This window comes from Cygnus atratus, chromosome 5, assembly GCF_013377495.2.
Source record: "Cygnus atratus isolate AKBS03 ecotype Queensland, Australia chromosome 5, CAtr_DNAZoo_HiC_assembly, whole genome shotgun sequence".
Taxonomy (NCBI): Eukaryota; Metazoa; Chordata; class Aves; order Anseriformes; family Anatidae; genus Cygnus; species Cygnus atratus.
In genome coordinates, this window is record NC_066366.1 from 43,485,492 (window position 1) to 43,512,556 (window position 27,065).

The 27,065-nt window shown below is 40.8% G+C and overlaps 1 protein-coding gene across 1 annotated transcript in view; it reads left to right on the forward strand.

The window, feature by feature from the left end:
* NRXN3 (neurexin 3) overlaps positions 1 to 27,065 on the forward strand; it is a 981,410-nt gene that overhangs the window by 406,092 nt on the left and 548,253 nt on the right. Inside the window, exons 13-16 of the mRNA XM_035539906.2 lie at positions 15,390 to 15,509; positions 24,126 to 24,507; positions 25,861 to 26,051; positions 26,800 to 26,973. Of these exons, the coding sequence (XP_035395799.1) occupies positions 15,390 to 15,509; positions 24,126 to 24,507; positions 25,861 to 26,051; positions 26,800 to 26,973 (867 nt within the window). The remainder of the gene's footprint in view (positions 1 to 15,389; positions 15,510 to 24,125; positions 24,508 to 25,860; positions 26,052 to 26,799; positions 26,974 to 27,065) is intronic.

Consider the following 27,065-nt stretch of genomic DNA (forward strand, 5'->3'; position numbering starts at 1 on the left):
CAGAAAAATTTATCGTTCTTTGACTGCAAGTCAAGTCTGGGTATAACAAAATAAATGCCTCATTTCTAGCTGTGATCACATTTCCAAATCTTGTCATGTTAATAAACGTGTTGGCACTTTGAAGAAGGAAATTGAGGACTTGTACAGGCAAAGTCGTGGTAAGGAGGTTCAGCCACTGCTCTGCATGGCCTTGCAAAGCGTGCTTTATATGTAGTTAACGGTATTTGCTCAGGATGAAAGGACTGTGGGGGAAAAGTGTCCTTGTGCTTTCTCTTTTAGAGGAAACTTGACAGGTCAGGTGCATTGGTAATATAGCCTGTTTTTCCTTATGCGGGCTGGTGGAGAAATGGACATGTTAAAACTTCCTCCCAGTGAGAGCCCCTGCATGTATTGCAGGATTCACGTCTAGTAACTGTGACTGAGCAAGACTTGAGTTGAATCACTCCTGTGGTGAGTGGCACCCAGTGGCGACGTGGGTAACTTTGTGGGACTGCTTGTTCAGGGGAGAGTTGGTGTCCCCTGAGGATGGGGAGTGTGGGAAGCACTTTGACAAGTCTCTCTGTATGAAGTCCAGAAGAACCAAGGTCATTTTGGTAAGGGTCAGCTGCCTCTGTTTACTGATGTTTATAGGTAAAAACGACCCACTTCTGTAGGGATTGCACTATACAATATTACACTGTAAAGACCCATACCTTTTTAAGGATACATTCCAAAAGAAAAATTTCGATACAGACGGTGGCTGCTGGTCAGTTGAAGTTCATAGACCTTAATTTATGGGACCAGTCATCTTGGATCGTAATACAGGCTTGTGGTGTTGGTTTTGATGTCTGATGCGAAGTACGTTTTTGTGTTGTTTGGTAGATTAGCTGAATAGATACTGGTAAATAAGGACATTAGTGCATAGGCTTTGCCTGAAATGGTTAACTTTATATGCAACTTCTCTGAATAGAATTTTTTCTCAAAAAATATTCTGTATTTTTCTCAGCAGTAGTACTGCTGAAAGAAGCTGCCAAGTAGAACTAGATGAAGTGTTTTCATTTGAACAGTTTATTAGCTGAAAAGTGCAGATTTATGTTGACTGGATCTATTTGTGAATTTAGTTTGGAGTTGGCAAGTGTTTATGAAAAAGAAAATGGCAAACATAAATATTATGACATTTAATATAAAAATATGTTGACTTCTCATTTTTAACAATGTCTCAAAATTAAATTTATTCTAAAATCATCTCTTTTCCCAGTCATTGAAAATACAACTTTTGGTTACCTGTGGAACAAAATGTTTTCATAAAACAATTTGGGTTGGAAAGGGATCTCCAGAAGTCTCTAGTCCAACTCATGGCTCAAAACAAGGCCAGCTTAAAAAAAAAAAAAAATTAATAATGAATAATTGTCACTTTGGACCTTCTTCTATCACTTCAGCCTTTCAAAGGCGGTAATAGGTGCTCTCGCATTGGCAGCGGCTGGATCCCTTGGTACATTTGGATGCAACCTCTCTGGTCCTGTGAATTTATGTATGTCGGGAACTTTGGAAGCCTGGGGGCAGACCTTGTCACTGACTACCACGGCACAGAAGGCAGTGACTGACTACTTCAGCCCTTTTCAGTTTTGACTTTTATAAACTCCAAGCAGAAGTGTTTCTGAAGTTGTCTTTTGAGGGGGCAAGTTTTGATCAAAAAAAAACAAGGACATTTTCAGATTGGCCTGACGTGATTTTTGTTTTCCTTCCTCTGATGTTTCCAATTTGTTCACTGAACCAAAGCAGCCTCCTGTTCTTTGCGTTCCTTAGTGCCAAATGTGATCTGTGCTGTGGCAGCACCTCTCTGGTCCAACTCTTCTGTGCATGTTTGCATATTCACCTTAATGTCATAATCAAAAATATATATGGCATTATTTTCTGTCAGCTAGCATTCTGCAGTAGCTAATCAGATGTGACTCAAAGAAGAAATTCACAGAGAAGTTGCATTTTCACATTCCATTTGTATGTATGCTGAGGGAGTATTTCCTTGTGACAATGGGAGAGGAGATGTTTTGTGCATCATTTTTGACGATGTAGCTTTTGCTAAGTTGACTACAAATATAAAAAAGTAAATCTGCTGATCCAGATGGTTGTCCAATATTGGTGTTCTGATACAAATGTTCTTTTCATTATTCTTTGCGTGAAACTGTCTCATTTGACACATTGTTGAAAGTCAGTTTTGGTATAAACTAGAAGCTGTTTTTCTTGGCGATGCTAGTGATGTTGAATGAGAAATTAGAAATCCTTTATTTCCAACTCATCACGGTATTCTTGACACTTCTACGCTCTACCTTCTTGAAACGACCATGGTGGCATTAAGTGATGTTAAAAGTGACCCAGTTGCCTGCAGGGTTGTACAAGTGGCTTGTTTCGTAGGTAAAACTTCCTTATACCTATTTGGTTTTAAGCATGCTCTTCATTACACAAATTCTTAGCTATCTTTTAAAACTGGACTTGAAAGTGAATAAAAGCTAGATCTGTAAACATTTGTTTCCTATAAAGTTGGAGATGAAATATAGCAGTGCTCTGTCATTTACTGAGAATTTAAATGTATGTACTTTGCTAATTTTCAAGAGCAGTGTGCTTTACTGTTCCCATTCAGCACCTCTGAAAATCAAGCCACCATTGACTTTGAGGCTTATTTTATTAGAACTGAGCTGCTCTCAATTTGAGATTAATCTTTGCAGTGAAAATGGGTCAGAACTCCATTTTTCTTCTCTCTCCAAAAAGGTGGGAGGGGGGGCAAACCCTGGAACCTACTTTCCTATAGAAAGGAGGGGGTAACATCCATCTGCCAGGCAGGTGCTGCTGGAAGCTGCCCTAGGAGGGAACAGTAAAATGCAACATGTCCTGTGTGCAGCAATGGAGCATCGGGGTTAGACCTATGCATTAACAAATAATAAAGCAATGTGTGTGATGTTGAAATATTTTTATTTAGCGGTCAGAAGTATTCTTCTTGGCTTGGGGTTTGGGGTTTTTGCTTGGTTCTTTGTTGTTGTGTACAGAATAGCTAGATGATGTTGGTTTCAAACTTTTCTTTACCTTCTTTCCCTTCTCTCTTTTGGTGTAGACCAAATAGTTGGCGCCAAGATGTTAAAATCATGATTTGTCTTCCAGATGCTGAAGTACTTTGCCAGGATATGTCACCAGCAGGTGAAACAGAAAGAATAGGATGTTAAGACTCTATCTGTGAGAGTATCACACAGATGTAGAGCACTCAGATGAGTATTTTCGAAGCAGTCTTCTGTGGTTCCTTTAACCATTAAGTGGTAAATCCCGGTTGAGTAGGGAAAATTTCTTGGCCCTCAGTTTCATATAGGCCATCCAGATATTTATCAGGCTGCTAACTGGAGATGTTATACTTGGTACGAATTTACGAACTAGTGAGAGAATAGTTCAGGATCCATTGATCAAAACCATTAATTAGCAATATTATTGAAGAAAAGAAAAGCTTGGCCTATGGTCCTGCGGAGTATTACACAGTGCTTGATTTTAGAAGAATTAGGTGAGATCAGGTGTAATGCTTACAGATTCGGGTTTTTACTTCTATAAAACCTGACTCCTGAAGGACAAGTACATTTCTAGATTTGGGAACAGGAACCTTCTGAAATTTGATCTTCATTCTCCAAGCGTGGGTCTGTTGAAGGTGTGGCCTGTGTAAATGGTAGTGGTGTTACAACATCGGTTCATTCCAATCGGGTTTTATACCATTTCATGAAGCTTGTTCATGAATGCATGGATTTCACAGTGCTCCTGTGAAGGATAAAACTAAGAAATAATGGTTTGTTCAACAATGCAGGACACTAGCTGTTCACTGGCTAGAAATAGACATCAAGGGGAAAAATACATGGGGGAGAGGCGTGTCTAATGTACCCATCCCTGTAATAACCCCTACCTCCTTTCCTAACAAGCAGCATGAAGAAAAAAAGAGGCTGTGCAGGTGGTGGTGGTGTTTTTGTGTGTGTCTTTTAAAATGCAGCATAGAGAAGTAACCTTATTCACAGAGTAAAATTCTGTCTTTGCAAATTTACAGTGGAAACTGAGTACACTTGTCAGTAAGCTTTCAGTGGGAAATGAAAGTGCTAGAGAGATGTTTGACCAGCTTATGCCATTAATCAAATTCTCCTCTTTGTACAACTTAGCCAGAGGCTAACATATTCTATTGCTTGAAAGTCAAACAGCCTTATTGCTTAAGTGCCTCTGGAACAGCTTGAACTAATATGTAATCCCAACACACCTAGATTTTTTTTTTCCTTCAGCATCTTTACAGTGCTGGGTACTACTGCTCTTTTAAATGTGGTACGTAAGAATTAATAAACCTTGTAACTGAAATGGCTAACATACCCAGGTATCAGCTGATCTCCAGAAGTTTACCACTTCTTTCCCTTATGCATTAAACAAGAATCTTTCTTTTTCTCTGTCAAAGATCTTCTCTGTTGAATATGAGTGTGAACTTGTGTGTGCTGGGCAAGAAAAGGAGACCCCCAGATGCTAATGGTACGTTTCCAGGAACCAGTCTACTTCCTGGTGGGAAGAGATTTGCTGGCTTCTGTCTTGTCTTTCCTCATCTGTTTCAGGATGCTTCCTTCCAATTAAGTGTCTGGTGGGTGGATGCAATCCTATTTAATTCCAGTGATAACAGGCTTACACGTGGATGTAGTATGAAATATATAAGGTTTGTATGAGGGCATACACATGAAATTAAGTGACTCAAGTGTGATATATTTGAGAAGAAGGATAGCATCTCTTTGGATATTAGCATCACTTTGGATATTAGAAACTGTTTGTCATTGGGAGCTCTGGGGACAGAGAGGTGTGGATGTGTTTAAAGCCACGTAGGCTTAGCTTTACCATCCATTTCTCTTCTTCCCCCAGGGTATTTTTTCCTTTACACACTCCTCAGCTGACTTGAAAGCTGTGACTTTAAAGTCTGAATTTCAAAGGATTTCTTAATACTTGCCTCAGATGTCATCTTTATCTGTAAATCCTCAACTATCCTTCAGTCTGCACTGCTGATCCCACAGTTTTCCAGGAGCATATGATCCTTCCTTGATAGCTCCTTAAGCTAAACCAAGAGCCTCTTGCCTGTAGGTCTAAGTACTGCTTGTCAGTGTCCTCGTCAGGGTTTCTCAGTTCAGGTGAAGGGGACAAGTTTATGCTACCAGTGGACTGGAGATTGGTGATATCTGTAAGTATCTGAGGTAGATTTCCATTGGTGATACAGATTTTGTTGCTATGACTTGGGTGGCTTTCTGCTAGCAAGGTCCCAATTCTTTTGGGAGTATGCATTGTGACCACTGCTGATAGGGTTTTGGAAGCAAAAGGGTTAAATAGCATGAAATGTATTATTTGAAGCTAGATTTCTAACCAGCTTATCTCATGGTTGCTTGGCACGTGTTTAGTCTTAAAGTCAATAGTAAGTGTAGATATGGCTTCCAAATTCCTATCAGGTTTGATAACAGTTTTGCAAAGCGTGTGAAAGGGAAAGGAGACTATTTATTCAAGAGGATCCAAGCTCTTGCTGTGACACTTTGGGCATCACAACTTGGTCTCATTTTCTGCCTCATGAAACATGGTCAGCAGTATCCCCCAGGTTTATTTCGAGGATGCATTAACATTATAGTGTCCGGAAAAAAAGGAGGAACTCCATAAATATTAAGACGTAAATGAAAGACTTAAAGGACAGCAGCAAAACAAACCAAAAAAGGCTTTTACTTGCAGCTCAAGAAGAGAAAGGACAAGGGGACATTTGGAGAGACTGTTCTATATCTCTGTATTGGACAATTTAGTAAAATCTTCCAATTGCGTTTTTATTGGGTTATACTTACTTTGTATGTAAGCTGAAAATGTGGTCATTACTGAAACAGTTTCCCTTAAATAATGAAGTACATAGCAATCCTCTGTCTACCTGGAATACCAAGATAATTTCAGGTAGGATGGCGTCAGATGTGTTGTCATGTGGTTACTATCTTGTACTAACCATTTCTACTTAAGGGCCAGGAAAATAGTCAATGACTCTTCAAAAGATAACAGCAGCTAAGGGCTCTATTCAATTTCATGTGGAAGATAACTCTTTGAGATAGGCTTTATGTCTTTCACATTAAACACTTCAGTTTGCACTGCTGATCCCTCAGCTTTCCAGAAGCAAGTGATTGTGATCTTTCTCTGATAGCTCCGTAAGTAAAAGGAGGAGTCTCTTGCCTGGAGGTCTAAGTGCCACTTACCATCCTTCTCCACCAGAGTTTCTCAGTTAGGAAAAGGGGACCAATGTGGACTATCAGTAACATGTGGTTTAATGTTAACATCTGAAAATGCAAGGTCTCCACTTGCAATTTTGGGTTGTTAGCATGATTTATATGAGTAAGATGTTCTACCTCACAGTATGTCTGGGGTTCTCAGACATAAATACTGGCTAATAGCCAACAGAATTTAAAAACTGTTTGGTTGGCACCATAGATTGAAATACGTGGCGGACTTCAGTAAGGAGGCAGCACTGTGAAAAGGGAACTAAACCTCAAGAGTGTATGCAAGGCTTTCCACTGCCTGGAGATGATGAATCCTGATAGTTTTGTAATTGTAGCTGGGCATAACTTTAACGATGTTGACTGTTATGCTGTTAGAGGGGCTTGAAGCTAGGTCATGTAATAGTCCTAGCAACCAGAGAAAACTCGCATGCATGTGTAATGCCTCGGGCAGCCGGGTGCCACAGAGGCACCTTAAGTGGAAAATGTAGGTCCTTTGTACGTTCAATGCCTCTGGTCTTTGCCCTTGGTATTTGAATAATGAAGTGCTTTGTGGCAGGAGTGTCTTCTGCTGATACTACACTGCTAATGAGGGTCAGAGTGTTCCCTAAACAGCTTTAAGTAACGTTTGGGACTGGAGCTCCAAAGACCTGTTTGTTTTTTTCCTTCTGACTCAACTGTCTGTTCAACCGTTTTCTTGGGAAGAGGAGCCCCTGTCTCTGCCATTGTTTTCTGTGCTCTAAGAGAGGGGAACAAAGATGCTATCCTGCTGTTAAAGTGGTCTCTGATCCCTTGCTGAAACACACAGGTACCATTACTGTGAGGCACTGTACTGCTATTCCCGTATTTTTCTCCATCTCAGCTGCTTTGTCTTGTTTTTCAGACTTAGATGAGAAGTATCTGCTATAATACTTAGGAAAAAAAATCACCACACACAGAAAAGCACAAAAACTTTGACAATCATCAGATGATTCCAAAATTCAAATAATTCCTTCCAATGAAGTAATAAGAGCCATTAGATGATAAGGCTCACCAAATGAGATGACACGGGCTATTCCAGCCTCTTGTAATGGAGTTCCTTACTAATGTAACAGCAGCAAAGAGCTTTTGGGGATACTTGTTGTAGAGGCTCACATATTTCATTCATGTTTTTTTCCCCTCTGAGTAGTTTGAAACTTATGTGCACGCCTGTGTGATATGTGATAAGGCTCACTCCAGTTGTCTCAGCCTCGCCTCCAGCATCTTTTTCTCACTATCATTGATTCTTGTTTTGTAGCATTTGTGGGGAGATGTGAAACTAAACACGAGGAGAGACTGTAATTACCTTACTGTTTGAGACACAGATGAACTGAGCAACCAATTGAGGGGATTAGGGAGAAGCTGTGTGGTTTGGGTACCCATACTATTATTTCGGCTCAGGAGTAAACAGAAGAATTCACTCTCTGTCCTCGTTATGCCCGAGGCTTGCTTTGACTAGCACTGCATCAGTGGAAAGCTAATCAAATGTAAAGCTGGCTTAAAACAGGATTTCTTTACCTCTTTATTACTGTTGTGGTCTGCAAAAATCTGCGCGCAGTCGTTGCTGCAATAGCTGGCTTACAGTTCTGTCCTGCCTGTCCACTGCGTGAGGCCGGGCGCTGCCCTCTGGTGGCTGCTCCCTGGCTGCCTCGCTGCCTGCCGCGCACCAACAGCTAGCTCTCCCTGAGCTTCGCTCTCTGTCAGTATGGCACATTTAAGTATTTCCTCAGGCAAACTGCAGATCAGTCACGATATAGCAGCTTCCGAGTTCTTTGCATCGACCCTGACGCTTCAGTTGTTCTCATCGGTCGGGGGCAGAAGGATGTTGTGTTGTGGCTCGAGTCCTTCGTGCCACAGTCCTAAGTAAAGATGAAGGTAAAGACAGTCTGACTGAGCTCACTTTGAAGTTAATGTAATTAAGCTGTTGTAAATCTTAGTTTTAAAAGCATGAATGCTTGATTTTTTTTTTTTTTTTCTTGTACTTACACATCCTTTTTTGACCTCACTGGCTAGGAATATAAATCACTTTCCTTAGAAGTGGGAATAACTCCCCAATAAATAACTTTTCTACTAAGAATGGGAAACCATCTGCTATCTATCATTAAAAATTAGTTTCTTGTATAGAAAATTAAAACAAAAATAACATTGAAAACTTCTTTCATTTAGCTATAACTTTAGACATATTGACCGCTTTCTAAGTCACAATAAAATCTTCTTTGGAAGAGTTGAAACATCACTACATGGAAATTGTAGTTTCCCCTTTAATCAGAAAACTGATCCTTCCCAATGATGGTTAACACAAATGTTTTCTTGATGTCTTTTTAAAAAATATTCTTTGATAGACACATGCAGTAGTTACAAAGTCTCTAGAAATGTTAAATACAGCAGTAGTGAAATTGAGGCAAACAAGGGGGATAACGCACTGCCCTTGATGGAAAAAGGCACAAGCACAGTCTGTGCCAGGTATGTGACCTGTGCCAGGTATGTGACTGGACTGTCTCATTTTTTCATTCTTAATTATAAGCTTTATTCATGCTGAATGCAAGACACACGATGTAATTTCTGCAGTGTTGTTTAAGAGCCTTCTGAACAAGCTGGTCTCATGTTAAATGCTGCTTGGATCCATCTGAGTCTTAATACAGGCATTTGTTAGGATGCATGTAAAGGAAAGCAATAGTCATACACAGTGGTGCTACCAGTATTTATAAAAATGCAAGGAACGTGTATGTATGTGCTCGTGTATATGTATGTATACGTATATATTTAATTAGGGTGTTGTGTTTTTTTTTTTTTTTGTAAAGGCCTTTTAAAATACATTGCATCTGAAGAATTAAACCTAGCTTAACTTATTTTTCATCAAGTTTCTAGGGACACAGAGGTATGTTTCTGAAAGAACTAGCAGAGTAGTCTTGCTGCTTTTGATTTATTTGCTGAATAAATTTCATGCACTTAATTAGTTTGGCTGCTGCGGTTGGGATTCTCATTTGCTCTTATGAGGATAACTGATTCAGGGGACATCTAAAGGTTTTTGTATATGCACTTTTATATTGCTGTACACATGTAAGTAATTAAACTTGGTTTCTGGGTAGACTGGTGTAAGCCATGTTCAACTATATTGATTTCCCAATGAAGCTGCTCTGTGCAGCTGTGAACATAACTTCTCTGTAAACCCTGATAAAAGTGTTTTAAGTGTATGTTATGTTTTGTTTAATGTATTTTAATACGTGGAGATGATAGTGTTCCTTGAGGAAATGGAAAGTATGGTGCAGGTAAGGTTGCCCAGTGAAGGTACTGTAGGGAAGTGAAACTCTTTATTCCTTGTTGGCAGCCTTGAAAAGGGGGATTCTAAAACCTGTATATGAGCAAAACAAATGTGTATGTATGTGAAAGTGTTGATTTGACCGGGTTATCTACTTATATCTGCAACATACCCAGAGTCTGGGGTTGCCAGTTGTTTCCTAGCAATTAACAATGCTCCTGAGTTGGACAGCAGATCCCAGTAAAGAAAAAGACCTTCCTAAAACTTCCTGTCCATACTACTGCTACCTGAAAACACAAACAAAATTCACACTATTGATTTACATTCATCTAAGACCAAAATGTGTTGAAGGTTTCCACAGCAGCTGCCAGATATCCTTTGGGCCCTGCTTGTATTTTGATGTTTGCCCTGTCCTCTTTAGGAACTCTTCACATTTCAGGAAATCATAAAGGGGTGAGAGCATTTGGCAGCTGCTTTGTCCTTGCACCCACTTCCAATTCCTTTTTGCCTTATTTGAACCTGTCTCTAGAAATTGTGGCTGAGTATCTTTGGGCCTAGAGTATCTTTTGCCTATCTTTTGAAAAGATAATAAATGAAAAAGGTTTGTATTTTACAGGATAACATCTACATAAAATATTTACCATACTGCGTAACATCCTGCATAATTATTTCATGTATGTTGCTAAATAAATATTCAGCATATATAAGGCATATATCTTTAAAATGTTAATATCATTTGGGGTGAGAAACAGGTGGAGAATTTTTGTATTGGAAAATATATATAGAAATAGAGCTTGACATCTTGCTGTAGCATCTTCAAGTGATGTTACAGTAACTGACTGCCTAACGTTCGTTATTCTCATAAAAATTTTCCAGTTCTTTCCTTTTGACTTTGTAACATGACCGTTCTGTGTCACACTCTTGGGGCTGCAATGAAGACAACCACTCTGCAGTTCTGCTAGCCGCATCTAAATATCCTTTAAGGAGTAGCTGAATAAGGTCTAACTGGGGTGGATAGGTTTCCTGAAAGCTTTAGGGGAATCTGTCCAGCTTCTCTCATGATTCATTCTCATGTTTCACAGACCTGTGCACAAGTTTTTCACAGTGAATCACGTTATGTTAACATGTGAGTAAAAACAGCCTTAATGTCCCTCCCCAGAAGACAGAGCAAGAGGAAAAAATAAAAACCAAAAAATTATCGTTGCCTTGGGATGCTGATGGCATTCTTGAGCAATGTTGCCCTGTATAAAACAGACGTAAAAAATGTCTCCTGCCAATGAACAAAGCTTTGATAGCAGCTGAGCATTCTAAATAAATTATTATTTTTTAAAAAATGATAAAACCTTTTGTTATTACTGTGAGTCTTCTCTAAAAAGTATTGTTTACCACTGTAGAATTATTTATTGTTGTAATTGTAATGAGGAAGAGCCTTTCTCATTCTCGTCAGTCTGACGATGTCCTTTCTGGTTGTCTTCTGATATGTTTGACCTCTTCTGTAATGTTTGATAAGATGTGCAATAATGAAGATAGCCTTGTTTCATGAAGTCCGTTTTAGTCATATAAATGGATCAGATAACGACAGCATGCACTGAGGGTAAAGGCACACTCTTTGATCCACCTGTGAGAAAATGGTGAGAGGATTAACCTTTCTCCTTTGCCTTTGAGAGTAGGGAAATTCTGTGTACTGGTAGTCAAAACACATGACGTTTTCTGAGCTACGATTTTAAATGCAGTCCTCTGACCAGTTGTTTTTTCTAAATGAGCAAGTTCTTGGGGCCAGATGGAAAGCAACTTATTTTCAGAGAGCAGGAACTGCTTTTTGTTTGTTTATACTTCAGCATGCCTGTTCTTGCCACTTACATAGTCTATTGGGGCCAAGCTATTAATTAGCAACAGTGTACCTGTGCTAGAGAAATAAACAATTGGACATGCTGGGCTGACTGGAATGAGTTTTTCCATGTTTGAAAGCATATACTAGTTATTTGTTATAAATTATATGTGCATGCTTATTGACTAGATTTCAAAGGATTCACGAGACCATAAGGAGGAGTTGTGGCAGCTGAGTCAACTAATCTTTGCTCAGGAAGCCTAAACTGCAGCTGGACTTCTGATAAGGTAGTGTTTGCCACTGCACTGAAGGAATACACACTAGCCTGCCTCACGTGAGGTTAAAAATCAGAGGGTAGTGATCATTTGAGTGATATGCCATTCATTAGAAGTCATTAGACAAGGAGGTGGAATGACCAAGAAGGCCAGTGAGACCCATGTTCTCTGGGTGGGCAAGACTCTGTTAGCTTATTAGTTAATTTATTGTAAAAGTAGCAATTTTGTCGTTCTTTTTCCTGTTACGTTGCATCTTACTTGTTCTCACTCAGAAATGAAATAAAATGCAAAAATTGCTTAATGCCCAGCTGCCATCTCATCAGAAGTATTATAAATAGAAAGTGTTGCCAGGCACCCAGCTTCTAACACTGCTGTCTCTTTTTCTGGTTCCCTGTCTTTTATGATAAGACTGTTGCACAAGGGGAAGACTCACATCTTTGACTTTCTTCTCTGTCCAGCTAACCTTTGCTTTGCCACTTCCTATACCTGCATTATAGATGAAGGGTGAGATAGTTGCAAGATAGCTTGAAGGGGGAGAATCTCTCTTCCTTGGCCAAACACTTGCTGCTGTGTTTAGCTGTAAGACCATAAAAATGCCTTACCTCATGTTCAGGGAGAGCACTTGATCCTCACCACTACACATGGACTATTTGTTTTTATTCCCCAGCACCCACAACTGTTGGATCAGAAGTCTTCAAGTCATCTTTTTAAAAGCTGACCACATATGACTGTATGGTAACAGCACATGAAGTCATCCTGCTCCGTGAGATGAGGCTTGGCACCCAGGTGTAGCAATCCCTCTATGCAGTTTCTGGAACTGCTTTGAGTTCAGTGGGAGTTCATGCAGGGAGCAGCAATTCATTTGCACGCTGTCAGCTGAAAAACTCAGGCACGATTTTGCAGGTTTTTGGGTCAACCTACCTGCTGCATAAATGTCTTCAAAGTATTTGAAAACAAAACAGTTTGAATGGAGTAAAAATACTGTTTGGAAGTGCTCTTCTGCATTTGATACCTGCTGAATGCTCTTGAGCATTCCCATGTACGCGTTGTTTGGGTAACCCTACTAAAAGAAGCTTATGCCTGTTATTCCATACAAAATGAAGGCTTGTGCATAAACTAAAGTATTTCAAATTTTTGTGACAGTTTAAATATTAAATTGATCAAGACATAGACTAGTAAGCATGGAATTGTTTGTATTTGCTGTGCTTAATTTTCAAATTTATTAGCCCAAACTATTAACCACTTCTAAATAGGAATCTCATTTGTAGACAACCTTACTCAGTTGCGAAGCCTGAAACTTTCCATTCATTTATTTCTGAATTGGTTAATGTGCATTTTCTGTGGATCTAGTCAGGTAGTTTCTGTTACTGTCACAGTTTTCTTTTGAAAGTGTTACAGTGGGCATCAAGTTAGTAATGGCAAGCCAAAGCAGCTCTTCTTGGCTGGGGTTGAAAGGGGGTAACAACAAGGTCAAGCACTTTGAGTGTCCGAACCATGGTGAACACAGAGCTGCTGCACAGAGAGTGTTGTGTTGTCAGGTAGCCAAGTCAGCCCACCTGGCTGTCTCTCTCAGTTTAGCCCCAGCAGCCACAATCACCCTGTAGAAAAGGGCACTGTGAAGCCATTTGCTGCCCTTGTTTTGCCTATGGTTTGCCTGAAGTCAGGTAGTGTTACAAAAACACACAGGTGGGGAGTTCATTTAGGCCGAGGAAGTGGCTGTGTGTAACTACAGTAACCGCTGCAGTGTGCTCTCACATAGGCATTACCTTTCTAGGCTGTCCAGGTGCATCCATTTGTAACATGCTCTCAGGGACAGTATCTACTCCCACTAATGTAAATCTAGCGTAACTTTCTTGGACTCCATTAAATGGAGTTTAAGTTCTGTTGACATAGACAAGTTAAACTTTGTGGCTATGATCTAGCTGTCAGGTTTGCATTTGTGGTGCAGTGTGCCTTTAGCACAGGTGGGAAAACTGCGGAGGTTACGGGACTCCTATCAAGGAGGCCTTGTCTGTCATTACAGTGTATGACTCCCTATCCTTTTAAATCCATGGATGACTATTTTTCAGGTCACTTTACAAAGACTTTTTTTTTCCTCTTGCTCTGTGGTAAAATTGGTTAGCAATTGGCTTTATTTGAAAGGGAATCGAGCTCCTTTTTTGTTAACGTGAACTGCGTGATCCCTTATTGAGAGATGTAATATTCATTCTGCTGTCATCTCATTCTGTAAGGTTTCCCTGCCATGCTATATGCTAGCTAAACGAGACATTTTCTTTGCCCACACCCCCCTTAGTAAGGTGCAGTTACAATAATGTTGCTAATTAGGCAGCATGCATACTGTGGGTTGCCTACTGTCGTTGGGTATGATTTCTACCCCTTCAGTTCTGTCTCACTCTGTGACATGCTACTCTTACTTGTTAGCCAGCACCACAACACAGATCAGAGTGGGTACATCTCCCCTGTGCAGAGTTTGGCTTGGAAATGCGTGCATTTTATACTCTTTCAGTGAAGTTGGACTGTGTGGTAACCAGCTCAAAGTATCTGAATAAAAAAGATGCTTTTTTGTTGAACAAACATGGAAAAACAGTCTGCATATCTGACATTTGGTTTTACCAGTGCAGTAAGGTGAGCTGTAGTAGCTCCCGATGTCATCCCTGTCCTGTTCCTCCTGCGTTCAATGTGTCGTGCTTCTCCTTTCTTGGTTTCCTCTTCTGCCATTTTGGGCAATAGGCCCAAACCCGATAAGCAACAATTTCTGCTTCATTTCTCTGATATTTCTCTGATATATCTACGTCAAAAAAAAAAAAAAAGGCAGCTGAGTACTGTACAGAAATGAGCATAGACAGTTTTAATTTAGCACACACCATTCTTCACTTACCATTTGACAGGAGCGAGGTGTTCCAGTCCTGTAATCTGAACAATTAATGTTTTAAGTAATTACCTGTCAACTGTGATGGGTAAGCAGCAAAAATGGACAAATATGGGTAGCACCAATGCTGTTCTCCCAGGAGCATTGCTTGCAAGGACAACTATGTGGCTTTACTTTTTGGAGAGCAAAGGGCTCCTCTTTCCCTTGTGTGACATGTAGTTCAGGGGGCACAGCAAGCACCCTGTTGTGGGTATGGCCAGGCTGCTCTACAACCGTAGAGGATTCAGCCAGGTGGTGAGTGGTGTTTGGAAGCCTTTCTGTCTTTATTATTATTATTATTTTATTTTGTTTGGGTGTTTTTTGTTTTTTTTGGGGGGACTGAAAGACTGAAACCAGCCTGGTGTTTATACCTAAGTGTTAGGAGACCAGTACAATTAACTTTGAAAAGAATCCTAAGCACCTTGCAGCTGTTGTAAATGAAAGCTCTTAGGAAAAAAAAAAAAAAAAATATGTAAAATGTGTAAAATGCTGGCTCTGCTCTAGAGTTATTTCTGTCACCAGCTTGTTTTTCTAATGCTGCAATGCCCTGTACAGTGTTATGTTGGGAAATGAGTACCATACCACAAGAGAGATTTCTGCCCCTTTTAAGATGCCTGTGACCACTGGGCTCTGAGGACCAAGGTGCTTCTCTGAGAGTAAGCGTAACCCTGACCTCCTCAGAGCTGGGAAGGTGTACCTGAGGGTTGATTGCAGGTCGCAATAAACCTACATGGTCTCCTAGCCTGTATCACACCAGGTTGATTTTAGTGACCTTTCCAGTTGGGCAAATACTAAACTTAATTTGGGGTCTGACTTTAACTGTCTTGCATATCACCATCCCCAGGCAAGGGACCTGAAACTCTTTATGCTGGGCAGAAACTCAATGACAACGAGTGGCACACTGTTCGAGTCGTTCGGCGTGGAAAAAGCCTTAAGCTGATGGTGGATGATGATGTTGCTGAGGGTGAGTGCAATGTATGGTAGTTCTGGTCATCACCTTCATGTCGCTGTTCTCCCAGTCTCTTCTCTTCCTTTACACACATTTTCCCTGTTCTTGTGTATCTTTTTTTTTTCCATGCCCCAGTTGCTTCTTGTATATTTATAAGAGCTATATTGAAACTAATGCTCAGCTGTGTGAGGCTAACTGCCCAGCCTGTTCCAGAAACTTCTATGACAATCATAATATGTAAATTAAGTGATTATGGGATAGAGGAGCTTGCACATACCCAGGAGCGCAAAGGTGCTGAGCATCACAGTCTCTTGTGCCAGGCTCTGTTTGGAGTATGTTGTGAGTATACCTCATTCCTGAGCTGCAAATGTGGCAACTTCCTGTGCAATAGGAAGAGATCTAGAGGTCTCTAAACCTTCCCTCTGTACAAACTTTTTTCTTCAACAGTAAAACCACATTTGATAGCTACATTAGAGAATATAGATTTGTCTCTGCTGTTCTTTTGCAACTTCCTGTGTCTGTGGCTCAGAGCCATCCAGAAGAAAAGGCGAATAGAGCAGTTTGCTCTCAACTTTCTTTGAGAGGTTAGGGAGGACCCTAACTCACCAGAGATTTGGATGGGTCTGGTGGAAAAGGTGTCCCTGCCCACGGCAGGGGGGTTGGAACTAGATGGTCTTTAAGGTCCCTTCCAACCCAAACTGTTCTATGACTCCTTATTTTATTCTAACGTACAGAATGTGACAGTCTTACTTTTTTTCTTGCATTTGCTAACAGCTTTTTGAGCTTATGATTCTTTTTGTAGAGAGATGAGGTTGAAGGGGGGAAGAAAAAATCAATCACTAAGAAAGGCGGGTGTGTCTCAAGTTAGATTTGCATTAAAATGACCCAGGTACTTTATACTGATCTATTTTCATTACAGAGCTTTAGAGGTGATATTTTTGGTCCATTTCCCCACAGCTACAGAAGTCATAAACTTTTTCTTTTTGAATGGTGGTTTAAAATTCTCATAGCTGCGTATAACTGCAGGAACTGGGCGTTTGAGGAAAACACCAGCAGTCTGAAAGCTGATAATAGAATCACAAAGAATGGTAACTCTGGAGGCGGCACTGATATGAGTGTATGCATTTGGTTGTGACCCATGCTGGTTTGCCAGATGCTGCAGATCCTCTTTCCTAGCTTCTACTTGAAAAACAATGAGAACGGCTGCCGTAGGACATAAGATCCTGGTGCTGCCTATCTCTGAGAAAAAAAAAGTTCTTTTCTACTGTGTGAATGCAATTAATTGTAGATAAAGTGTTAATTCAATTATCTGGAAAGCTATGAGCAGGATTTTGAAATAAGCCCAAAGATGTAGGTTTACAGGAAAATGTTTTGCCCTCTGAGGTAAATGTATTCTGTGCTGTAGTCTGAAAATTTGCAAAAGAGAGAGTCAGAGAAGAATATGGAAGAAAAAAATGCCTTCTCCATGTAGCAATTGGCAGAAACTTGATCTACACTAACTTGGAGGAAAGGGGAATTTTATTTAAGGGGGAACTCTCTGAATTAGTGAAATATGCTGCTAAATGCATCATCCTGTTTACTTTTGCATATTAAGAGAACAGATCTTCTGGATACGATTTTTAGCAAGCACCATGAGGTGGCACTCTCTACATTACCAACTCAGTCCCCAGAAATGCCATCTGTTTTTGAAGTCTATTTTTCATGAACCTGAGTTTATAAATAATAATGATACAATCCTATACTAAAATAGGATGTGCATATGTACATGTATATGAATTACATAATTAAAGATGCATTACAGCTAAAAATATCTGTTAAAAGAATACCATCGTGGGGAAGTCAAAAGTCAGAGAAGCCAGAGTTAAGACTTGCTGTTCAATCTGCGTTCCACTTCCCGGAGTAGATCTTAAATGATGTGGTCACATAGATTTTTCCACTGGATTCATGCTGTCTTTAGGCATAGATCAGAAGTCTAAATTGAGCCCTCAGTAAAAATAAACGGCCTATTTGATTGCCACCTTCGTTCTTACTGCTGGTTTGGAATAATGAACACCAACTAAATTTTGGTCTAAATATAGAGCTGTCGATTTTCTTTTTGTGTGTGTGTGCCACTAATCAATATGTTTATATAGAACTAAGAAGTTGTAATTGGATTTATTCCTGTGTTTGTTTCATGAAGTGAGTAGCTTTTTTTCCACGTTTTACAGGTTTGGAAACAGTGCACCAGATTAAAGATGGATGTATTTGGTACCAATTTGATGTGATTTTTAGTCATTTACATGCACAAATATTCAGTGTGTCTGTAAATAGGATCCTGTTAGCTCAACTGTGCTACCTGGAGAACTAGGTCTAGACAATTAATGACCACCTGTGAAAAATTTGTCATGAAGTGAATTGTGTGTCTTCCCGCAGGAAACCTGAGGCAGAGACAGCATCTAGTTTCCCTGGACAGCATTTTGCTGTCTAATCGTAAAACCCTTCTACATTCCCTCCCTCCTTCTCCCTACAACCAACCTCAGAATATCAGTGATAAATGAGACATAAGTACAGCAGGCATATTCCTCCCTACATCTTACAAGCACCCAAATTCTATAGGGAGGCTGGAATTTCTTCTGTCTGCTACCACTTGAGCTAACAAGCTGCTGATTGTGGTAGTAGTTACAATACTCTGTACAGACCAGGGTGGGAGAACGAGAGGTGAACTCTGCATGTGGGGCTGACAGATAGTGGATTTCACACCGTCTTTCTTTAGGAAAAGACATCTCTGTCCTGATTCTGATCTTGTGTTATCATGCACTTTTCAGCCTTTTGCTGAACTTCTATCTGTACTACCACTGCCATTGCTGTCCTGTATTTTTCTTAAGCCAGTCCTAGTATTGTCACTTCTTACCTTCTTTAAAAGCCTGGGCTCTTCTTTTCCATCCTCCCTCACTCCATTTCTTTGACACCCCTCCCTTTCATCTTCCTGCGCCCCTCCTTCCTCCCCCTCCCCCCCCCCCCCAATCTCTACATTTTAGTTTTCTAACCTTTTGAAGTAAAGAAGCAGGGTTTGATTATTTTTAAGATTTTTTTTCAGAAAGAATATACAATTCTCTTGGCTTGGAAAAAATCAAAATTTTGATTACACTAAAACTGAAACAATCCATATTAATCACAGTAGTGGATTTCAGACGGCTTGTCTAAACAGACTTTCCCATACACAGTTTCAGTTCCTATGAACTGACATTTTTCAAAATAAAATATCTCTGGTAAAGAACTGTTTTTTCTGGATTCAAAAACATTTGTATTAGTACTACAATTTGAATTTCTGAATAATCAGAGATATGTGGCTGATTTCATTTATTTATAAGTTTGTCCAGTGTTATGTGCTTAGGTTATTGCTTTCCATGTCAGTGGTCACTGTATAATTTGTATAATTGTATATTATTTAGATCTACTGCTAAAATTGTGAGTAAGTGAAAAATAAATTGATGTAGTATTTTTTCATATTTGGAGTAGATATTTGAAAACAATTTTTTCTAATAACTTTTTTCACTGCCGTTGTCCAAATGTGATCAAGTTTTTGTGAAGTATCAAGTATATATGCACTTTTTATTTGCTCATGAGAGGCGAGTTAAATATGCAATGTTCAAGAGGGCCTAAGCAAGACAGACTATCAGTTCACTTAATCTAACTCTCCATATACCAAAATTCAGGATGTATCATCCAAGCATCTTATAAACATTTCCAGCTTTACTTTTATCCTCAATGGGAAAAGACGTTGCAAACAGGACAAGTCACAAAAGGCCTATCAGTATGGTGGTGGTTTTTTTTTTTTCTTTCTAATGCCTGGGAACTATTTAGGTAAGAAACAGCAGGAGACTTCAGGAGATAGTAGAGAAGATGAGAGAACTTCTAAATCGCAGTGGATCTGTCTTGGGCAAATGAAAAAGAGAATTTTCCCAGAGCTGGGGTATGGTGACCGGTGAGACTCAGGTATAATCCCAGTGACTCAGATATACCTCCTGCGGTGAATAGTCAAGTTATGTATATACGCTAATTGACCAGCAGATGCAATCATGCAGGATATTATTGATAAATTCTTCCTGTCTGTAGCCCACTGGAACCATTAATTCAGGTCTTTATATGGGTGTCAGTTTTTCACAAAACTAGTATGTGTTTATATATTTTTGAACTTTGTTTATTTTAAAACCTGGTGGAACTTCACCAGAGTGCTAAAACGTTATTGGAGGAGGAGGACCACTAACAGGTAGTGTGGCTGCCTAAGCTTTGTGTCCTTTGGAAAACCTTCTAAAATTAAGTTACCTGTCCAGTAATTAGAATCATAGAACAGAATCATATCATAGAATGGCTTCAGTTGGAAGGGACCTCAAAGATCACCTTGTTCCAACCCCTCTGCTATAGTCAGGGAGGCAATCACCTCCCTCAACCTGCCTGCCACTCCTCTGTTGATGCAGCGTGGGATGCAGTTGGCCTTCTGGGCTGCAAGTGCACATTGCTGATTCATGTCAAGCTTTTCATCCACCAGAACCCTCGAGTACTTCTCCGCAGGGCTGATCTCAGTGAGCTCTTCTCCCAGTCTCTACTCCTGTTTGGGATTGTTCCAGTCCAGCTGCAGCACCTTTCACTTGGACTTGTTGAACCTCCTTAGGTTCACATGGGTCCACTTCTCAAATTTGTCCAGGTCCCTTCGGATGGCATCCTTTCCTTCTGTTGTATCAACCGCACCACTCAGCTTAGTGTCATCTGCAAACTTGCTGAGGGTGTGCTCGGTCCCATTGTCTATGTCATTGATAGCAGTACTGGTCCCAGGACAGACCTGTGACAGACACCACTTGTCACCAGCCTCCACCTGGACACAGAGCCATTGATCACCACTCTCTGGATGCGACCTTCAAGCCAATTTCTTTTTTATTGAATGGTCCACCCTTCAAATCCATCTCTCTCCAATTTGTAGATTGGCTTGTCACATGGGACTATATCAAAAGCGTTGCAGAGATCCAGATAGATTACATGGGTCAGTCTTCCCTTGTCAGCTGATGCAGTCACTCTGTCATAGAAGGCCACCAGATGGGTCTGACAGGATTTACCCTTGGTGAAGCCATGATGGCTGTCACAGATCACCTCCTTGTCTGGCAAGTGCCTTGACATTGCTTCCAGGAGGATTTGTTCGGTGATCTTTCCAGGCACAGAGGTGAGTCTCACCGGTCTGTAGTTCCCTGGATCCTTCTTTCTACCCTTTTTAAAAATGCGAGTGATGTTTCCCTTTTCCCAGTCACCAGGAACTTAATCTGACTGCCAGGACTTTTCAAATATGGAGAGAAGCTTGGCAGCTACATTAGCCAGTTCCCTCAGGACCCTGGGATGCATGTCATCTGGCCCCATAGACTTGTTACGTGTTCAGTTTCAGCAGGCGGTCTTGAACCTGCTCTTTGCTACCTGTTCTTTGCTAATTACGTTAGTAGAATGTTAGAAAGTTACTCAGATAAATATGCAAAAGAAGGAAATGCTAAAAGTATGTGTATCTGTGCTTGTATACTTTATGGTAATACCTAATTTCATACTTGCTCCTGTGCTTTTTCCAATTTTGCTTCCCTGTGGATATTGAAAAGTACAATATAGCGAAAGGATTGACGTAGGCCTATTGTACTAAAAGAGAGGCTTGTTTTTAAGATCCACTTTGAAAAGTCTGTATTGAAAGAGACAGCATGGTAAAAAGAGGGAAGGGATCTCTACGTAAGGTGTCTGAATATTGCTTGGACGAGTTGATTTGTCTGCCTTAGAGTTACTATGGAAAGCTACAAAAAGTTACTCGACATTTGGGATTCTGGGTATTACTTCTAGAAGTGGTGACCCTCATAACCAATGGGAGCTGTGAAGTTGTTATGAATTCCGCCAAATTTGGTGCCACGTATTTCCTGAGATCCAGAACTATTTATATATTGATCTCTCTGTTTCTCAGCTTTGTGTATATAAAATTGGAAATAACATCCCTGAATCTTGCAGGACTTTTCAAAGAAGATTATTAGAGTGTAACTTGCACACTGTACTGCTCAACACCTGTGGTGGGCTGGCTGTGGCCAGCTGCCAGGTGCCCACCCAGCCGTGCTCTCATTCCCCCTCCGCGACAGGATGGGAGAAAATAGGCTGAGAGTAGTTCGAGAGAGAGGGAAATCAGCAATTACTGTCATGGGCAAAACAGACTTAACTTGGGGGAAATTAATTTATTGCCGATTATAAATTCACTTGGATGGTGAGAGAGACAAAACTCGAATGCCTTCCCCCACCCCCTCCTTTCCCAGGTTCAACTTCACTCCTTTCTTCCCGACTTGGTAACCGGGGGTTGTGGTCAGTTCCTCTCTGCCGCTCCCTCCTCCTCGCACTTTTCCCCTGCTCCTGTGTGGGTCTTTCCCACAGGCTGCAGTCCTTCACAAGCTGCTGCAGCATGGGTCCTCTTCGCTAGCTGTCAGGAAAATCTGTGCCAGTGTGGGTTCTCTACAGGTCGTGGTTCCCCCTGAGCGCCTCCACCTGCTGCTGTGTGGAGTCCCTGTGGCTGCTGTGTGGGCATGTGCTCGGGCATGGCCCTTCATGGGCTGCAGGCTGATCTGCTCCAGCACCTGCAGCACCTCATCCCCTTCCTTCTTCCTGGACCTTGGTGTTTTCAGGGCTGTTTCTTGCTCTTTTCTTTCCTTGCTCCTTGCTCACATACGGTATTTTGCCCTTTCTTAAGCATCTTTTCTCTGAGGTGCCACCAGCTTGGCTCAGCTGAGTCTTGTGGGGCTGGGGGTGCTTGTTGCAGCTGTCTGGAGCTGGCCATGTCTGGCCTGGGGCCTCTGGCTTCTCATCATGGTGGGTGCCCCTTCAGCCCTGACCCTGCTGCTGACAGCTAGACGTGTAAACCCAGAACAGCACCACAGGAACTCTCATGGAAAAAATACCTGTGCTTTGTAGCAGAGTCTGAATAATGGACGTACACTGAATGTGGATAAAAGAATTAAGTGTTGAGTAAATGTTGATGATTTGAATATTATTCTTGTTGTATGCTAAATGGCACATGGTCTGTGTAGAAAGCATACTTGTTTGTGTGACCAAGTGGTTAAAACTACCTTAATGAAGAAGTACAGAGGATTGAAATGAGGTTATTTTTGTCATGGTTTTCTTTCTGATGTCATTCAGCTTGTCTTTGTACTCTAGTCTTTTAGCATACTTTGTATTTCTTCTGTACGTGTGGGCTCTGTGTATGTATTGATGCCTAGCATGCTTACTGAAGCATTTAAATATGCTTCAATGGTACTCTGAGATGTTTTGTTAAGTTATCTCAAATGTTTTAACTGAGAGGCTAAAATCCATCACAATATGATGAATAACCCAGGAGCTAAATTGATGATCTAAGTATTTATTGGGCTTTTTACCTGTTGCAATCTTGCATGTTTCCTTCCTGCTGTACTGCTGGGCAGGGAACTTTAAAACAAGAGAAATAACATCAGGCTTCAGGAGAACAACAGAATATGTATTATTGGGTTTATTGACTATTTGTATTCTGCTTTTTTAAATCTTAATCTTTGTTTATTGAGTATTTTCAGACAATGCACTTGTATGGGTTATTTCAAAAGGGTCTGAATTGTTTGGCAGATGGACCATTGGATTGGGTAGGTCACTTCAGGCTTTAAGGGAGAGATCTAGTTTTCTTTGCAGGCAATGAAGCCTATGTAGCACAGGGAGAAATACAGGGCTGACTATCCATGGCCCTTCAGTCCTGTTTTACCCCATCTGCCAGGTTTGGTGGCTAGTACGCTCAAGTCTTTCCACCAAGACTCCTGTCCAATTTTTCTCATGTAGGATTAAGTTAGTACTGCTATTAGTTTAGATACTGGAGGGTAACACAACAGGCTGGGAGAAGAGTGGCTGGAAAGCTGCCTGGTGGAAAAGGGTCTGGGTCGATAGTCAGCTGAATTTGACCTAGCAGTGTACTCAGGTGGTCAAGAAGGTATCCTTGCTTTTATCAGAAGTAGAGTGGCCAGCAGCACTAGGGAAGCAATTGTCCCCCTGTACTTGGCTCAGGTGAGGCTGCACCTCAAATACTGTGTTCAGTTCTGGGTCCCTCACTGCAAGAAGGACATCAAGGTGCTGGAGCACGTCCGAAGAAGGGCAACAAAGCTGGTGAAGGGTCTAGAAAACAGGTTTTACGGGGAGCAGCTGAGGGAACTGAGGTTATTTAGCCTAGAGGAAAGAAGGTTTAGGGGAGACCTTATTTCTCTCTACAACTACCTGAAAGGGGGTTGTAGTGAGGTGGGGGTTGGTGTCTTCTCCCAAAGAATGAGTGATAGGACAGAGAAAATGACCTCAAGTTGTGCCAAGGGATTTTTAGGTTAGATATTTGGAAAAATTTCTTCCCCGAAAGAGTTGGAACAAGGCTGCTCAAGGAAGTAGTTGAGTCACCATCACTGGAGGTATTCAAAAGACGTAGATGTGGTGCTTAGGGATATGGTTAGTGGTAGACTTGTCAGCCTTATGTTAATGGTTGGACCTGTTGATCTTAGAGGTCTTTTCCAACCTAAATGAATTTATGATTCCGTATGACCTGTTACTGATCTCTGTGCTTTCTGCCTGTTCCTTGTTTCTGTCCTTCAGGCACAATGATTGGTGATCACACACGTTTGGAGTTCCACAACATCGAGACAGGGATCATGACGGAGAAACGTTACATCTCTGTCATCCCTTCCAGCTTCATTGGCCACCTCCAAAGCCTCATGTTCAATGGGATGCTTTACATTGACCTCTGCAAGAATGGTGACATTGACTATTGTGAGCTGAAGGCACGCTTTGGTCTCCGCAACATTATAGCTGACCCTGTGACATTCAAGACCAAGAGTAGCTACCTGAGCTTGGCCACCTTGCAGGCTTACACATCCATGCACCTCTTCTTTCAGTTCAAGACCACTTCAGCTGATGGTTTCATCCTCTTTAACAGCGGTGATGGAAATGACTTCATTGCAGTTGAACTAGTCAAGGGGTAAGTGAACATTCTGTTGTTTTCTACCAGGGTTCCATGTTAAAGATAAGTTTAAAATACTTGCATGAAGACAAATTCATCTCAGACACTTTCTGTTTGAGGTTTATGACAAAGCAGTTGGACGTAAACACAGTACCTTAAGGGACTCCCCATTGGCTTCCCCCCTGTGACTTAGGGAGATTCACTTTTTACAGCATGAAATATTAAACTTTCAACTCCTTCAGATTTGGTTACGCTAACATTTTGTCTTGTTAACCTTGCAGAGCAGTACAGAGGAGGAAATGTGCCCAGGGTTCTGAGTCTTCTTTTTTTTCTCTTCTTCCCCTCTTCCCCTACAACAGACCTGGTGCATTTCTGCCACCTCCGCTGAAGGGGGAAAAGGTCTTCTGGGCTTCCAAATTTTTCTTGTTTTTCTTCTGGTGATGCTCAAGAAAAAGCAAACTCAGCTTACTTTTGAACAACTGTATTCTTTTGGCAAGGTCAATGGCTTTAAAAACAAAAGCACCTTTGTTAGTTGAATGAATGTTTATCTTGTACTCATCTAGATACAGTAAACATGAACTCCATGAATAGGCTTTACTAGTCCTGTTTATTTCAGTACAACTAAGGAACTAATGTTCAATTTGTTTTATTTTTTCATTTTTAACTTTGCATGTGTTTCTGGGACATTGAGTAATAACTTAAAAAGAGTCATGAGCTCCTGGCTCTGTGGAGGGTTTAATTTTGCTGTTTCTTTTCTAAAAAGAATATTTCTCTCTGTCCTCAGGTGGATTTCTGTGTTTGAACTATATAAATAATTCAGGGTAACACTCTCATGACTTCAGTCTTTGTTAGGGTCTTTATATTTTGCCAAAAGATGTGCTAATTGTTTTGCAGCTGTTTGAATAAGCCTGTGCTCTCATGTGAATTTTAGTACAGTATTTTGAGTGAGTTTCCCAATTAACTTTTTAAGGGGGTTATTCAAAACTCAGAATCTGGGGAATAGGTGCCCTAAATAAGCATATCTAGTTCTTCGCTACATCTATTGATCTTACCTGTTTTTAAAAATAATTATGTGCATAGTCAGAAGTTCTTGTGGATTTGCAAGAACTTTATGAAAAAGAGGAATATTTTATAATTAGAATCTAATTACTTCAAGTGTCATCTTCTCAAAATACAAATTCTTAAACTTTTTTTTGTAGAAAGAACCGTACCTTTTCAGATCGGTGGCTTAAACTTTGGCTGACTAGAACTTTCTAATGCAGAGACACTTCACTTCGTGACTTGCTTAGGCTATTTTTTGTCATTTCTAGCCCTCATCAGTAGTGCTAGATTTGTTACAGAACTTTAACTGTTTTTTTACTATGCTTACAGGTATATACATTATGTGTTTGACCTTGGAAATGGACCTAATGTTATCAAAGGCAACAGTGACCGTCCTCTCAATGACAACCAATGGCACAATGTTGTCATCACCAGAGATAACAGTAATACACACAGCCTAAAGGTGGATACTAAGGTGGTCACTCAGGTTATCAACGGTGCCAAAAATCTGGATCTTAAAGGTAAATTCAAAAAGAAGGATGTTTCCCTTCCTCCCCTTTATTCTGGCAAGTCTTAACCAGTACACAAAAGAGCTAATAGAAATCATGGGTTTCAGAACAGTAAATCTGGTATTTGCTGATTTTTGGCTTTGAATTCCATTTTTCTCTTTTTCTGTTTGGCAACTTCCTGTAGCAGAATAGGTCCCTAGGCAGGTCCCCTGCCCTGGGCAGGGACGCCACCCGCTAGATCAGGTTGTTCGGGGCCTCATCTAACCTGGTCTTGAACACCTCCAGGGATGGGGCATCCACAGCCTCTCTGGGCAACCTCTCTGTTCCAGTGCCTCACCACCCTAAATGAAAAACATCCTTCTAACTTCTAATCCAAATCTGCCCTCTTTTAGTTTAAAAACGAGATCAAGTTCAGATTAAGTAATACTTGCACACCCTGTAAGAGAAATAAGTTCATAATTGCTATTGTTTTACATTAAAGTGATGTTGCATACAGAGTTCTGTGAGGATGAGAGTAGAAAATGATGCTTTAGGTTAGGTTAAGTTTCAGTTGTACTTGGATGTAGTTTAAGGGCACCACTGAGACATCATCTTTGCACAGTAAAGAGTCAGAAATGACTTCTGGGCCTGTAAAATAACCTACTTTGCTTTTAACCTTTCCTAAACAGATGTTCAGCTCACTATATTCATGTAGGATGTGGGGAAAAGCCTGTTTAAAACGTATGTAACTTTCTTCTATGTTTCACCTTTTCTCCTCCAGGTGATCTCTACATTGCTGGCCTAGCTCAAGGCATGTATAGCAACCTCCCAAAGCTAGTGGCCTCACGTGATGGATTTCAGGGCTGTCTAGCATCTGTGGACTTGAACGGACGTCTGCCTGATCTAATCAATGATGCTTTGCACCGCAGTGGGCAGATTGAGCGTGGATGCGAAGGTACAACCGATTTCAGAGAAGTTCCTCTCTCCTGTACTCTCTTACTTCACTTCTACCCCCTGTGCATCTAGTTATCTACTTTGTTGTCCGTT